At 40.8% G+C, this 17326-nt stretch overlaps 1 protein-coding gene across 1 annotated transcript; it reads right to left on the bottom strand.

Annotated features, from left to right (window-relative positions):
- Window positions 1-405: 405 nt before the first annotated feature.
- LOC111070376 (cylicin-2) lies at window positions 406-1252 on the bottom strand. Its single transcript, XM_022360853.2, is given in 2 exon segments — window positions 406-921; window positions 923-1252. Coding segments are annotated over 2 exon segments (846 nt in total).
- Between the last annotated feature and the right edge of the window lie 16074 nt (window positions 1253-17326).

Genomic DNA, 17326 nt, shown 5'->3' with positions numbered 1-17326 from the left:
CTATTCGAACAGCATCAATCAAATGGTTGTGTGTAGATTGCTTATGGGTTTGTGGGAGGGTGAATGGGAATGGTTGAAGAAGCAGTAATCCAGCGATGACCACGCACTATAATTTACGGCCTGTTTCTCTTGGTGGTTGGTTTCGGTATAGCTTGTCATATTACCAGTTGTTTTGGAGTAAAATCGTAGCTGGATTTTGCTCAGGGCTTTTGGTTGCTGGCTGCTGTGCTCTTCACTAAAAAAGAATATAACCCCTGCATATAGTAAATCTTTATGTAAATTCGGTATCGAATAGTAAAAGTAAAAGGGTTCCTTACTGGGTCTGATTTGTGTGTGTTTTATTGTCTAAAAAATATCAAGAATAATAGAAGGACGGACCACACGGCATACTCCACACCGTGCTGCTCAGTGATGTCCGTGATCGTGCTCGCTACTCTTTTTGGAGGACTTGTGCCACTTCTTCTTGTGCTCGGCGCCGCCCTTCTTGCCGTGCTCCTTTTTGTGGCCCCACTTCTTGGAGTCCTCGTGCTTCTTCTTGTGGCCCTTGTGGCCCTTCTTCTTGTGTCCCTTCTTGGAGTGGCCCTTCTTGCCGTGGTGCTCCTCGTGTCCGCCCTCCTTGTGCTCCCCCTTCTTGTAGCTGCTGCCCTTCTTGTGCTTCTTGCCCTCCTCAAAGCCACCGTGCTTCTCCTCCCCGCCCTCCACATGATCCTCGTCGTAGTACTTCTTCTCCTTCTTGTCCTCGTTGAGCTTGTGGACGTTGTGTTTGCCCTTGATGGAGTGACCCTTCTTGTAGGAGCCGTGATCCTCGAACTCGCTGCCCTTCTCACCCTTATCGCCCTTCTTTTTCTTCTTGTGATGGGACTCCGAGTGCTTGTGCTTCTTCTCGTGACCCTCCTCCTCGCCGTGCTCGCCCTTTTTTCCCCTCCTTGTCGTGGTGGCCCTTCTCGCCCTTCTCCGACTTCTCCCCGTGCTTGTGCTCCTTCTTGCTTTCGCCACCATGCTTCTTGAAGTGCTCGCTATGGTCCTCCTCGCCGGACTCCTCCTCGCCACCTTCTTCGTGCTCCTCATGCTTCTTGGAGGCGGCCACCAGTTGATCCTGTTCCTGGAAATAGGGTTGAAAATCGAGCAAGTCCTGCCCCGCCAAAGGCGAGGTAATGGCCATGGCCCCGTCCGGGGTGCGGTGCAGAGCTAGAGCGGCGGCTGCCACCAGAAGAAGCCCCAGCAGGGATATCCCCTGACATGACGGCCACATAACTGACTTCGGGTGTGCCGCTTTCTGCTGCTCGCTCTTTATCCTTCTGAGCTCCTCTCTGGCTGATGCTGATGCTCCTTCTACTGCTGCTGCTGCTGCTGGTGCTGGTGCTGCTTCCACTGATGCTGCTGCCACGCCCGCTTATCGCCGTCTGTTGGTCTTGCCTCGAGCCGTTGGAGCTTTTTATCTAAGCTCTGCTCTTCCCTCTCTGGCCCAGTTTTGCGGCTGATTTGCCAACTTTTCTGTCCGTTTTTTTCTCTTTTCTTTCTTTATTTGGTTTTTGTTGCTGTGTATTTCTGTTTATAGAGGGTACTCGTGTCCAATGGGTATACTGTTTTCATGAAGTTCGATCAGACATCCGGTAGTGCGTTTCAATAGCTAGATTTTTGGAGAGGATAATGGCAAATATGAAGCAAATTTTGTATTAAATATAATTCTGTGATGATGATATATGTAAATGTGATTTTCTCTACAACTTTCATTGCGGCATTAATTCAGTGTCAGATTCCATTGAACTCGAGAGGCTAAGAGAAGCTATTTTCAAAACCCCGTAAATTAAAAAAAAATATCACATTAATTAAGTTAGAAAGGATAGCTGAACAATAAATCATATAACACATATACATATGTACATTCAATTATAGCAGTCGTTTAAAATAAACCTGGCCATTAAACTAATGGCACTTGCAGTGCCAAGAAATAAAATCTCTGAAGTTGAATAAAAGCCTGAGATTTAAGGGGTATCTTCTAGTCGCTCTTTAAAAGCAACACCATTCTTATTAGTCTTTTTTCTTAGATTTGGTTTCTGTTTCGCTTGTTTTTGTGCCTTTTGTTTTGCCTCTAAGTGCATAACGTTGTTCACAACTGCAAAAAAAGAAAACCCTTCGAACTGGCCAACTTCTTGCGGTTTGGGAGGTTTTTTTCTGCTGCTGCTGCTGCTGCTGTTGGCCAAAACAAGCGACTTTTGTTACGTGGCCCATTGCAAAACCGAACCAATTTCCACTTACCCAGTTGTTGGCGCCGAGGACCGAAACGAATACTCGAGTGGAACAGTGGATCCAATTGACTTGAAAACGCATACATTTTACTATTGACGAATGATGGATTTTGGTGGGGGACGCCTAACCCCTGACCCCCTTTACCCATCCTCATCAATCATCGTTGCTTGCCTGTTTGATTTCCAACATAATTAATAATTTATTGGTCACTTGTGAGTGTCTTGTATTTGGTTGATTGATAATAACAAAAGGGATTCGTATTCGGATTCGGATTCGACCGCACAACGCTTGAGAGATATGGAAGTGGATGTGAATGACCGACCACATTAGCGGTCAGAGGGAAGAGGCAATCAAGTGTTGGAAATGTATTTTACCATCTGTTGACATTCCATTCATTCACTCAAGCAAGCTAGTTTAATAGCTTCAAGGGGGTAAGAGTGTGCAGCTGGAATGTATAACAGACATTGTCGCCCCTAGAATCGATTTAATATTTAAGCAACGATCAACGACAATTTGCAAAAGTCTTAGAGGAAAATCAAGCCTAAGTTTAGTGGTGTTTCTTTCTATTCATTTCTATTAATAAGCTCTCTATTTGCAATAAAAAGAGAAGTACATTTTCTTTAAATTAAAAAGTCCTTAATATTGTAGTCTGATCTCATAATTTAAGTGAGTGGCAGAAGTACTCAAAAAGTATTCATGAACTAAACTTTTTACCAACTTGAAGGGACTTTATCCGTAGGCTTTAATTTTAGGCGCCTTTGTAGGTGCTTTTCATATAACCGACATTACATACTTACCTCTAATATATTTTGCTTTTTATTCCTTTTTAAATACGATAACCCAATGTGTTCCGGGCAGCAGTTCTAACAAAGGGAACAGCGCTATTAGCACCCCCAGCTTAACAGCCTGTTACCGTTTCAGGTTACAGCTCACTGTTAGCGCTCACTATTAACGATCCACACGATCTGCTCTCGAGCGGCCTTAGCTTGTAAGCTAGGGAAAAATACAGTGAATTAAATAGCAAAGCGAATAAGAAATATATCGCACCCAAACTATGTACACCCTCCAGCAAACACAATTTCTACACGTTTATATGTGTTTCAATCACGTAGAAATGTTCCCTTATGTGCTAGTAATGCTTCTATTTAATAACCGTGCACTCTCACATTTTTCATTCATCGTCATTAATTGTTTATTAAGATACAACTATTTTTTATTTTTAATTTTCTATTTTTAATCGCATTATCCAATTCCAACTGTAGCAAAATTGTCAATTAAAGCAGTCGCTTGTCCCAGTACTCTAGCCCCTCTTTAAAAACTTTTCTCTTTTCTGGCTGCGACTCACTGATCGGTCCTTGGGTCATGTCGACACCTTTCGGTATTTATGCGCCCGATGCGTCGCCATAAAGTTCTTCAGGTGCGTTATAAATACACGACTTAAAGTTATTTCTGTATATTCTGTCGTCCTGTCTGCCTGCCACTGCCGCTGCCACCCTTTCTGCCTTAACCTGCCTCTACTTCCTGGCCATCTCTTTCGCCATTTTTTTCTCTCTCGCTCTCTCCCTCTTTCTTTCAATCTTGGGGCACAACCTGGGCACAGGAAATGCATTTTAAATGTCGGCGGCGGCATAAATAAACCGTTAATGTTGTAATGGTGGAAAAATTCTCGGAGGTGGAGGAAGAGGAGCATGAAGGGAGCTACCAATGCGTTGGCTTAATTTATGAGCCACGGCAACAGCAACAGCAGAAGAACGAACAGGACAGCCCACAGGACGACGCGAGGAATTTCATTCGATTTCGCATTTCGATTCGATTCGATTTTGGGCGAAAACTCGCTCGCTGGCTCCCTGGCAAAAGTTTGACAGCCACTTGGCACCTTCGGAACTTTTTTCCCCTGCACTAGACCAATCCCAACCATCCCCCCACCCCACCCCACCCATTGCCAGCGCCATCTCTTCTGCTTTTTATCCTTGCCCCAAACTGTCCCCAGCTCCCCGGCTGCTTTCACATTCACACAAAGTTCAGTAGTTGGCCAAAAGTCACTTGGCATGCATATAAATTGTCAGCCATTAAATTTGCATTGACATTTTGGCCGTGTTTTTTAACCCCCTCCCCTCCCATCCAATCCCCCCTACCCACCACCATCCTCAGGGTTTTAGCCGGGTGATTTATCTATGCACTCTTTGATTGCACGGAGCAGCGAGCATCGGGGGCAAATTCTCGACGACTCGACGAGTTTTGTTTGCCATGTTTTGCTGCTTGTTTTTATTGAATTTCCTGAATTAATTTGCCAACATCAGGCAGGATATACATACATATAAAAAACAAGAGGGGCGACTGGTTTTAGCGAACTAATGGCTTATACTCGTATACTCTGACAGAAGCGATCGTTGCCCAGACAGCTTGAGAATGTAGTTGCACTCAGTTGAAAATTGGTAGCATTCCGGGAATATGTGTACTCCAAATTATTATCTGTGAATTTTGCTTGAAGTATCTGCAATACTCTGTCAGAATTATAATACCCTCTCTTTAAGGGTATAGAAAAAGACTATTCAGAAGGATAACACAGAGAGAGCGAGGGCGACGAGAAAAAAGTCTGCGGAACGTTGATTAAACTTGGCTTGGCATTGACATGAGTCGAGTAGCTGCATCCACTCCACTCCACTCCACGCCGGGGCGGGTCCACTCCACAGATTCAATCCGGTTCGGATATCTTTTCAGCTTGGTCCGACAATTAGCCTAATACCCAAGGACCTCGTGGCGTCCTCGTCGTTGGCTTTTAGCCTTATTGAGTCAGCCCCCGACCATGTTTCCCCATGTGTCCCAATCATAATCAAAAAAGGTCCACCCCATTCCCTTACCCACCTTCGAAAGAGGAATCTTTTTTTTTCTTTGGGATTTATGTAATCACGTTTGGGCCGGGCAGGGAGCAAAGGTGATTGACTAAAGGCTTAATTGTGGCTCCCTTCTTGTGGTGTGGGGCGAGTGTGTTGTGTGGCCCATGAAAAGAAATCTCAAAATCTTCTCGAGGTAATCATTTAATTTGGCAGGACATTTCTTGGTCGTTCGTTCATTGAGGGGGCAAAGAACGTTCACCTTCATTTGCGATTGGTGGCTTTTTGTTGGGGGATGTACTCGTAGATACGTGGGATAGATGGCAAAAAAGTTGGATTTGATTATGTGAACGGATAGGAGGTAAGAATAAGAAGAAAAAAAAACAACTGCAATCATTGAATGGACCATTTTTTCTTTAATTATAATTAATAGCTATTAATGGCCAGAAATATATTATAATTTGGTAACCAAAAGTTGTACATCTTATTCCCATATTCCATGAGTCACTTATAACGTTTCAACTATACATACATATAAATACCACATTCCATATGAACTGATGGATGGTTGAATGGCGCAATTGTCTTTAGGGTTTGCACCACCTGTTTTAAGTCCGTGAAGAGACTTTGAATATTCTGGTGTAAGAACTTGAATTATTAAATTTCCTTTCGCGAATTGCATCAATAATTGAAATAATTATAAATGATTGTTTAGGTCAGCATCTGGAACAGATCAACAGCGTTGTTAACATACTAGGTTAACAGGCTGTTACCGCTCCCGGTTACAGCCTACTGTTAGTGCTCTGTTCCACATATCTGATGCATATTGCACCCGTTAACATCTCAGGTTAACAGCCTGTTACCGCTCCCAGTTGCAGCTTACTGTTAAGTGATCTGTTCCACATATCTGAGGCATATCACACTCCGATTTGTAAATTCTTTTTATTCAATATTGGAGAACTCCTTCAGGATGAATAATCCTGCTTAAAACAATAATTTTTAATTATACTGAGCTTATTCCCCATTCCACATGGTTGTTTATTTTGGAAATATTTCCTCCATATTTATTCTCCAACCTTCACTCAAGTGTACTCAGGTAACGAAACCTGCACTTGAATGTTTCGCTAGAATTTAAATTTCCTTATTTCCATTACATTTAAAGAACTTTGTTCCCTGCCCAAAAATCCTGACAGCTGAATGATGTTTGGTCGTTTCAATGCCTGAGGTCAACTAGCCGAAGGTGGAAACCATTTCCGTTAAGTGTTATTTACCTGAAAACATCTTCCAAATGTTTTCCACTAAAGCGGTCGCTGTACGTATACAAAGACCCTTCCTTGCTCCCTTAAAATCCCATTCCAGAACATTTTTCCGGTGAGTCTTTAGCCTGCCACGTTTATTTATTGCAACGCGTTTTTGACAAGCTTTAAAATATCCCCGCTAAACTTTGATCGCACTTGCGATGTGGAAAATCTGCAATCCCCAACGGAGCAACGGAGCAGCGGAGTGCCGTGCCAGTGGCAGTGGCCCTCCCTTTGAGCACGTGCTGGCTTTGGTTGGCAGTACCTGCGTCCCGGAACCACCCTGGATCCCTTCTTATTCCCATTGGAGGTCCCTGGCGAAGGTATTCATTCTCCTTGTTGCCGCCTGATGCTGGTGGTGATGCTGCTGCTGCTACTGCTGCCGATTTTCTTTCGCTTGCTTTTGCTCCTGTGGCTCCCTCTGCTTCTTGCAGCAAATGCAGCGTGACAGTCGCGGCTTTTTCACTCAACTCTAATAAACAGACATACAAACACCTGTAAGCCGTATACCAGGTACACTCATACACACTCATACCTGTACAGTGAACACACCTCGACAGCCAACACTCGTGCATCTAGCACCAGCTATACACCTTTTAGCCCACACATCCATGCACAATTCTGTACATCCATACAGCTACACACCTTTTCCTCTCTTTCCGGCCATTGAAGTGTGGCCCCACCTGATGGTGGGGATGGGGAGGGGCGTTCACCTCATAGCAACATTTCAAAATTCAATAAAAAATCTTTTGTTTTCGCTCTACGCGCACATTGAAAACTTTGAGCCAAGGTTTGTTGGCTTTTCCACGGCGGGGACCAACATGACTTACCTGTAAAGCTTCCTTCCCGCTCCCTACATCTATACTCGTTCAGCTCCATCAGGCTTCAGCCTTCAACCGTGCCACCACCGTGCACCACTCTTCGCCGCACTTCCCCCGCAAGTCAACTGCTTGCGGTACATTTTGCACGTACGCTGCATTTTTACGCTTCGCATTTTTAGCAACAATTTCCGTTTCCTCTTCTCATGTGTATGTGGGCTGGAAGGTGGAAGGCGGACGCTACGATGTGGTGTGGGGGCGTGGCATGCGTCTGTACAATTTTAAATGATTTGACGTATGTATGTATGCGTGTGGCTGTATCGGTGTGTGTGTGTGTGTAAGTGCTGTTGCGGTTGCTGCTGCTGTGTCGTGAGTTTTCATTAAGACTCAAAGGCCCGAATCTTTTGGCCCAGGGAGAAAACAGATTTTGTGGCAGCTTTAAAATTGAGGGCACCATCCCCAAAGCGCTCTTCTTTCAATGAAAATCGATGGATAAAGGCTGAGATAGCAGTAAAACTTGCGGAATAAAGCTAATTAATTCGCATCGGCTGTGGGGTTGTGGTGCTGTGGCGCTGGGCTCACACGGCGTATGAGCAACCTCTTTGTCTGGCTGCCAGGGGCAGGTGTCATAGCAGACAACTTTTGCCGCTGCCGCCGATGTTGTTCTTTTAGTTGGTATTTTCCAGGAATTACAATGTTATTCTACCTACCAGAAGGGGCTGCATCATCAGCAACAGAAACAACAGCAGCAAAAGTTTATCCAACATATTAAAGGGATTTTTGTGTTTTGCTTTTTGGGGGTTAAAAGTTTTTACGGATTTCGCAGAGCGCGGTTGACAGAGATAAAGGAAGAGATCTACCTAGAAGGGAGAGACAGTTGTATAGCTGTCAGCTTTTGTTGAAGTTGAACGGTTTAGGGATGTAATCAAGGGATGCAATGGGGTTTTGGTTTATCATCCATAAAGAAATGTGGGTTATAGAAGTAAAGGTGAAAGGTGGGCGCATCAACAATTGGTTACTTTAATCAGAGCAATCGAAATCGGTGAATAATACAGCTTTTGAATTTTCTACCACATATACGAGAATACGTAGTATAAGAGTTTCAGATATTCAGGCGTGCTATTCAGCAGGCAACCATTGATAGAATATAATCTGCAGATGCTCGCTTATCCTCACGTATAGAAGAAATTTACATTTTCTCACTGCCACAACTCCATGCAATTTGGTTGCATGGAAATCATCAGATTACTTCGACTCTCGTGTGATCGGAGCAATATTTCCCCGACTTTATGCCAGCTCCGGCACATGGCAAATATTCTACATTGTTTCGACACCTGGGATACTCGTAGATCCACAAATCGTATGCAGAATTTGTGAGGCTGGGACGGACTCAATGCAGTCGCCATTGACAGGCGATGGGCTAAATTATGCGATGCCAATGCCAGTCAGCAATTCACTCACACACACACACACACACACACGACAGCAGCTTATTTTCTCCACTCACCCACATGCTGCCTCTGCTCCACCTGCCAATGATCCGTGTGTGGGTTCCGCGGGTTGCTCCCTTTTATTCTTTATGTGTATTGATTTGAAATGAATCTTCGTGTAAGCTGGCCAAGCGCAGAATCCGAACCAGAATCAGTGGACGGATGAGGAGTTGCAACGTCCCAAATACCAAAATAGCCACCTGACTCTTTGTGTAAATTGCAATGTTCTTGTACCCTGGCATTGGGTACAGCAATCGAAACGAAATGGATAAAACTTTGATGGATTATGACACTGGACTCTAAACTTGTACAGAAAGGGTAAATGAGTGTCTTGAATGTGATTTAGGTGCTGTTTCTAAGTATATATGAACAAGGGATAGAAGCCATAGAATAGGCATAAGTGTCTTTAATAATATATCAAAATCTGTAGTTCCAACTCTCTTAACTTTACACTATCTGTTTTAATTTTGTGTTAAGTAGAGTATAGAAATAAGCGGTGAAATAAAGTTTCTTGTTTTTCCTTTTCCTTTCCCTTTCTTATTTATATATTTGTAAATTTCTCTTCGTGTGTAACTCCTGTTTCGGCTTCCGTTCCTGTTCCTGACTTTGGCTTTGGCATATAACTTACTGTCATATTTTCATCTAGCTCTGGCTCTGCGCCCCACGCCCCCCCAATTTCTCCTATTTCATTCGCCCATGCGAAACCCCTCTAGTGTACACTCTATACTCCGACCGTTGTTCTCTTTGTTATTATTGTGCCTGGCTTTCCATTCAATGCTTTTCTCTTTCGTATTAAAAGTTTCTTTCCATCTTTTTTTTTTTGCATGTTTTCTTTTTTTTTTTGTTCTATCTCTTGCTCTTTGGGGATCTCTGGTTTTTTTTGGGTGGGGTATTTGGTCGAGGCGTATACTCTTCTGGATTTTGTTAACTTTGTTATATTTGTTGTTCGGGTGATGGTGATGCGGGTGGTGCGGTGCTGATGCTGCTACTGCTACTGCTACTGCTTGGCGCTATTCAATTTTCAATAAAATATGTAAATTTATACCGCATTCTGTTGTCCTCCTTCCTGTTTTTGTTCTGCTCTCTCATCTTTACACTTAGAAAAAAATGTATGTTTGAGACTGGTAAAACAAGCATATACATAATCCTGTTATATCCTGTTTTGCTTGTCTCATTCCTTCATCACCTTTCATGACATCGAACTTCTGTATGCTATTTATTTGTTTGTTTTTTTCGAGTTTATTTTCATGCTGCTAAGATCTTGTTTTCTCTTAGTGTACTCTCATCCTTCTCCTCTTTCTACCTCAGCCGCCTTTTCCGGTCTTGTCTCTCTGGCTCTTATCTCAGCCGTTTCTCATCGGCAACATTTGATAGCTACAAGTTATGGTCATGGCTCCACTCCCTCTAACTAACGTTGTGTATTTCAGTGTCCCCTCTACTTCCCTTCTCTTTTGCACACACTCAGCTGCCTGTCTGCCTGTCCCTGCCTGGCACTAAGCAGTGAAGTATGTTATTAATTTGTAATTTGTTTATGGTTATTTGTGCACAAATCAAAGGCCAGAGATTGTAACTTTGAAGTAGTCGATAGCAAAGAGCTTATCCACAGGACAACTTTATGCTGATGTTTAGCTCAGAATGGTAACATCCGAGAGGGGACGATACGATAAGGGAGAGGAAGGAAAATCATTTTGAATATTTAAGCAGAATTATCCCGTGATAAACTCGCTGAAATTGAGACGAAAATTGACTGTGTATGTCGTTTTGGGAAATGGTTTAGAGTACACTGCTTGCTCCCAAGAAAACTCCGAAAATGTTGTGATTTGTCTTGTTGCAGATGGTAATTGGGTTTCCTCTGAGCTTTGGCTTATGAACATTTATTTTTGATTGCGATTTATGGTGTAAAAGGGTTCCCTTTAAGTGTCCCACAGTAGTTCGATTTGAGATGATATTTTTATTGTGTGCATCTAATTATATTAGTTTAAATGATACGAGTAGTTAAACCAGTTTTAGATATATATTAAAAAAAATTTCAAAGTCTGACATTTAAAAACATTTTTTATCCAAATTGATATCCTTAATGAATAAATTCCAACAGTTCCATTCAAAATGAACTATGCTCTTAGTTTGTGAATAATTTGCACACATTTTTCAATTTAATTGCCGGTTCATTCGTTTGATTGGGATTAAAGTCAATCAAAAACCAATCCAAATTCAATAACAAACAATATTTAACCATTCAAAATTGTTCACATAGAAACATTTCTATGTATTTAGCTGCGAATATTCTTTATTATTTTTGGATACCCTAGAAAGAGATATGACCAGTAACTGTTAGTAGGTGGTAAGTATGATACACAAAAATATTTTCTGTCTATATTAAAACAAGGACATATTTTTGATAACAGAATAGTGGACTTTTTCCCGATTCTCATTTAAATTGAAAAATCTTTAATCCTTTTGGAACTTTAAAATAGTTCATATATTTCATATAACTGTTTTGGGAAAAACCAAATCAGTTATTTAGCAAAATTAAATACATTTTTAAACCTGAAATCCCATCAGAATATTCAGTATTACATAGCATTTATAGAAAAGGCCTTCCGAGGGTATCGAGTACTTTGACACATCTCATTCAGGTTTCCTTTGTTTGACACATCTCATTCAGGTTTCCTTTGTTGTTTCCCATTTGACTTTGTTGCTGTTTGCAGTGAACCGAAGAGTAAAAAGCAAACGCAACAACATAATCAATCATTAAACTTCAATAGTCACGGTTTTCCCCTCTTGCTGCCGCTCCCGATCACGCCGCTAAGCAAATCAAATCAAATGAAATAAAATGTCATCCCCTCTGACATCGAATGTTGGAATGGTTATTATTTGACTTTTGCATTTTTCATAAAAGAAACAATAATAAAAGAGAAACAAGAGTGGCAGCTCTAGCTGCAGGGCCGAATCTTTAGATACCCTTGCTGAGGCATTATTTACCTGATATATGTATGTATAATAAGAACATCTTTGATGGCATATATGCTGAAATTTATAGCAACTAAATGAAAGATGCCTACTGAGTGGACTGTTGTACATACATATGTACTGAGGGACTTATATAAATACATTATATTGAATTTTTTTGAATTGAAAAACGTCTGCTTAACGCATTTTACTTTCTTCTATGGTTTAACGAGCAGGCAAATGAACAGCAACAATTCACTCATTCGCATTCATTGTCATTCGCTTTTGATTCCATCTATCCCTGTCCCTCCACCCACATCCCTCTGCCGCTTTCAATGAGTGCGTTATATGAGTGTGTATGACTATTTATTCATGCATTTGTTTGCTTTCTGACGCTTGCTTCCGAAAAATTATGTGCTAACAAAGTTGAATTAAGCAAACATAAAAAAGAAGCAACCCAAAAAAGTAAAACCGAATAAAATTGTCAAATAAGCGCAAAGACCAACAAAAGCGAGAAGCGACAGAAAAGCAGCCAACAAAAAATGACACATAACAAAAAAAAAATATTAAAAAAAAAAAATTATAATAATAAAAAGAAAATATACCAAAAAACAATAAGCATACACATACAAAGGCAATTTTAATTGCCTGTCCTGGCCAACAACAAAAAAAAAGAAAAGAAATTATATAAAAAAAAGAGAGAAAGAACAAAGAACAGGGTCTGCTGCTTTGTCAATGTTAATTTTACTGTACAGCAGGGCACAAGTTCATAAATAAGTGTATAAGGGGGAGAACCTCAGTCCTCATTGTTGTACAAGTATCTGCTAGACACAAGACCATTCTCTCAGGCCCTCCTCCCTTCGTTCATCCTTATGACATGCAAAAGGCAAGCGGCACGCTCTCCATTTTCCTCACTCAAGTTTTGCTAAAACAAAAGTTAATTAGAATGTTCCTCCATCATAATGCGTGGCCCCCTCCCAAACAAAAACAGACTCCTAAAAACAAAACAAAAAATCCACCAACATACATATTATAAATGGAAAGCCGATATTGCGACTATGGGATACCCGCTGCTCAGATAGCATTTTAATGAATAGGTTTAGAATAATGCCCTTTTGTTTTCGTTATTTCAGCTGCAATAAATTTTCGATCGGTCTGATCATCAGTATCTTTACAACAGGGAAGTCTCAAATAAATATCTGGATCTAGATCTTTAAAACTTTGAATACTATAGCATCCTTCTCCATTTTTGTAGAATTTAATTAAGATTAAGATATTCTTCAGATTGAGTTCGAATGTGAGTCTATGTTTTTGAACATCGCTAAAAAGGTTTGGATTATAAAACAGCAAATCTAGGCTTAATATCTACATACCTTAGCTTTTCTTAGATCTCCGAGAGGCAGGGATTTGTTCTGAAAACCCACTAAAAACGGATCTCGCAATATGATGAAGTCTGATGAAGATTAAGCATATTTAGCATTTAAAAGATTCGCCAGCTCTTCGTTCGGATTGGCCTGTTACATACCTACATATTACGGCAATATACCCTTGGTCCTCTCCAAATCCCCGGGTAAATCAAACCGAAAACAGAAGCTGAGGCGCAGACAAAGTTGCAGGCAGTAAATTAGATTAACAACAACAAGAACAACAACAACGTTGACAAAACAAACGCAACAAGCAATTAAAAATGTAAAATTTCTCGCTCTCAGCTTTCTTCTGTTCCCCCTAAAATTACACTATATAACAGAAAAAAATAAAAAGAGAATCGAACCATATTTTTTAATACATTTGGAAATTACGGATTGCGAATTAACAAAATATTTCCTCCCCAGCTTTAAATTTGTCAGACGATTTTATCGATTTAGATTTTAAAATAAAAGTTTGATTTTGTTAGCTAGTGTTATATGCGCAATTTTATGAGCAAGCAAGTTAAATGAAGCATTGCATACTTTTTGGGTGAAGGCAGTGCTACGAAAGCGGTTGATCGAGCTTATCTCGCCCGTTCATTGCGTGGCATGAGTTTATAGAATCGGATTATGGTATTGATCAGCAGCCAAAAGAGATAATACTGTGTATGATGCATGTACATATGTATGTATGCACAATATTTTTTGTGTAATGTTTCAATTTCGAAAATTTTATTAGAAAGAATTTTTTGAAATATCAAATGACATCAATGCGAGATACGTGGTCATTATCATAGTGCTTTTGTCTTTGACAGTGGATGCAAGACGTCAGTGGCCACATTCGGCTTTGGATCAACACAAGCCACAGTCGCACCCCATCCTGCCGAGTTTCAAAGAAAAATCTTCGACACCAGGGGTCGAAGAGTATTGTGGTTCCCTTGATCCACATTCGACCTACATACATAGTTAACGAATTTGGATAGGACTTCTTTTTGCCAATTTCAATCGGTACGTCTAAGCTCTAGCGTCCAAAGTTTCACACATTTTTTATCACCAAGAACAAGGGTGGCAAATGCTTCCTTTTTTGGGCCAACTCAACTTGTGTCCTAGGGGGATAAATATAAAAAAAGTAGGGCTATGCACTTAAAAAGGTTCTCCTAATTACTGAGTAGCCACTGTACTTAGGTAAGACATTTTCATTTAATTTGATCAAGAACGCCAACAGGGATGCAAATGCCTATAAAAACTTGAAAAAGTAAAGCAACTTTAACGCATTAAAATCGTATAAAATTTCTTCACTCACAAGCATAAAATTTGTCCCCTTGCCCGGAAATGAAATCCCAAAAGCCAACTGCCTGGGCAAACACATCCCTGCAACTGTTAATTAGAGGACGCGACTGTACCATCATCAATGCTTGAGCATGTTTTTCTTTGGGCTGTATCAACTTTTAACTAACCATAATTTATGATGCTCTGTTGGTAAACTTTTCTGAAGCAGAGATAGAGAGAGAGAGAAAGGGTCTAGTCTGGTCTGGTCCTGGTCTTTGCCTGTGTCCATGTCTTAAGCTATTTTTAAATGGGCTTTGCCCAGCGACAGAGAGAAAGTTTTGCCTAAGCAAACAAACAATTTTTGGCGAATTTTCTCAGATTCCGACCCACTCCAGAAAACTGTTGAAAACTGTAAAACCGTAACAGTTGACAGATCCTTCTAATGATAAACGAAACGAAACTTGCAAGTGGCAATGAGTTTTTAATGAAGCCCGGTATGTCCAGGAAGGCCTAAAAGTTGGAGAGCCTCTTCGAGTACTGGACAGTTTTGAGACACCATCCAGAAACCTTTAGCTGCAAGTCAAACAGAGTGAAATGGCGCAAAAGCTTTAAGCTAGTTGAGTGACCAACGACCGACCGTGTTTGGTCATATTTTCAACACGGCTAGCAAATAAATAACAGGACAAACTTTTCAATAAATAAAATTAAAAACTTTTCCCCTACGTTCGGTCAAAAGTTCGTCGCCAGGCGGCCACCACACACACACACCCAAATCTCTTTGGGTTCCTTTTTTTTTTTAGCTTCGAATCAAATTCGAGTTGGGCAAACAAACAGAGTAACAGGAGAACCCACGAATCGGGGCCAGGCCAAACAGAGTGTGGGCCTACGACCCGGGGACAGACAAACGGCAATTGACCGTAAAAATGTATATGTATATCCCAGTTAAACTGAACGCCTACGAATGGCTTCGCAGACCTCTATAGAAAAGTGGGGAAAAATCCGGTGATAGAGTGCTGTTTGAAAAGGGGGTTGGAGGTGCTCTGGTCCGAGTCTCGGACTGCACAACTGTTGTAAACTTGGCCCTCTAAGTAAACCAAGTGAAGCGCTTGAGGTTTGAAAACAATCACCTTGACGGCTGAATTTCATTTCGAACATCCTTGGCCCGAAGTGGGTTAACAGTGAGCGAGGGAAGTTTGCTGCCAATTGGAATGGACACTCCCATGGAAACAGAATCAAAAGTTGGCCAGAAACGATAACAAAAAAATCCACTGAAAACTTTTTAGAAGTTCTAAGGTTAAAAATAACAAAAAAATAAAAAAAAAACAGTATCGATTCTCGATCGTATTCTGAAAACAAATAAAACCTTTAAGTAAAACCATTCTCGATCCTTAATATATTTCGATCGGCTTTTAAGAATTAATTTAATTTAAAACTAAATGTATATGTTTATTGGAAGATGCGTTCCTTGACTAAATTTATATTATATTATTGTATATATATTATATATATTATATATATTTTATATTATATTTTAAAAACAATTTTTCAGGAAAGGCATCTGGAATTAGTCATTTTAATCAAAATGCATCAACAAATTTGAGTGACTGTCCCCTAAAGTCCCTTTACCTTTCATACAAAATACACATTTTTGTATACCCAATATATACAGATACATATACTTTCCACATTCTATTCATCTGTCTGTGTTCAAGCGTTCTTTAAACTCCATAAATGAACATTTCTAAAATATTTTGTTCAACCCTTCCTATCCCACTGATTGACCCCAAACCCGTCCCCATTACTGTTTGCACTCAGTGTAAGCAATCAGTTGAGCAGAGGAGAGGCAACGTGCAACGAGCAACCAACAACCAACAACCAACTGGGTTCTCGGTTCGCGTCGCGGGGCAGCTAAATCAACTAAAAGTTGGTGCGAAGAAAAAACAAAATCAAATTTGGGTGGGTGGGGAGTGCAGAGCGGACTGGCTGGGGTGGGATGGGATGGCCAAAAATGAATTGGTCAAGTGGAAAAATTGGCAGGGCTCTTGGCCAAATAGAGAGAGAGAGAGATAGCGAGAGGGAGATGGGAGGAGACACAGAGAAAGAATCGTGGAGCGTGAGAGAAGGCAGGTTAGGGGAAAAAGTATTGAAATACATTTAATGAAAAAGTTAGACAAAGTCGCGTGGGAAGGCCACAGGAAAAAACAGAGATTCGGAAAATGTCGGATCGAACTTGCTTTCGCCTGTGGCCGGCAATTGGGAAAATACATTCGCCCAGGGATGGGGACATACACACCCACCATACAACCCACCACACAACCACTCTACCAGAAAAGGAAACACACACAGCCCTCACAGAATAGAGTTGATGTGATTTTGGTGTAAGGAACAAGAACAACCAGGATGGAACATGCTAAACACTGATTGCGTTTTAATGCCAGTTATGGATGAGTAGAAGGAGCTTAGATGGAGCTTGGAAAGGGAGAAGAGGATTGATAGAAATACTGGAAAAGATTGGATGTCATATACTCCACTTTATTGATCAGATTTGAAAAGTAATTCAAAAGAAATTCTAAAGTTGGCTAAGATTAACAGAGAAGGACCTAGATGGGAAAATACATATTTTAGTAGATAAAGAAACAGAAACGGGTTCAGTATAGATGGGATAATAGAGAGATGGAATATATGAAATGGATAATAGAAAAATTTACCTATAGTTAAGCTATGCATTTTGCATCAAAACTTCAAGAACTTTTACCAAATACATTATAATAACTTAAGCTAAAGAGCTTTCCACAATTATTCAAATCCAGGTCCAAGAATCTATTCCTCATTCCAATAATATTCAAAAGAAATTTCTCCTGCAATCTGGTATAATTTGCACATTTATCTAATCGTCAACCTTCCCATCGTCAATCATCTCAGCGTATTTTTTTTGTTGGGCCAAGATCAAGCCACTGTGACGGACTTCTAACTGATGATACCCTGACCATGGTCCATGACTTTGCCGCGATA

This window comes from Drosophila obscura, unplaced genomic scaffold (assembly GCF_018151105.1).
Source record: "Drosophila obscura isolate BZ-5 IFL unplaced genomic scaffold, ASM1815110v1 contig_14, whole genome shotgun sequence".
Taxonomy (NCBI): Eukaryota; Metazoa; Arthropoda; class Insecta; order Diptera; family Drosophilidae; genus Drosophila; species Drosophila obscura.
Note: the sequence above shows the minus strand (reverse complement) of the source record. Positions and strands in the feature narration are given on the sequence as shown.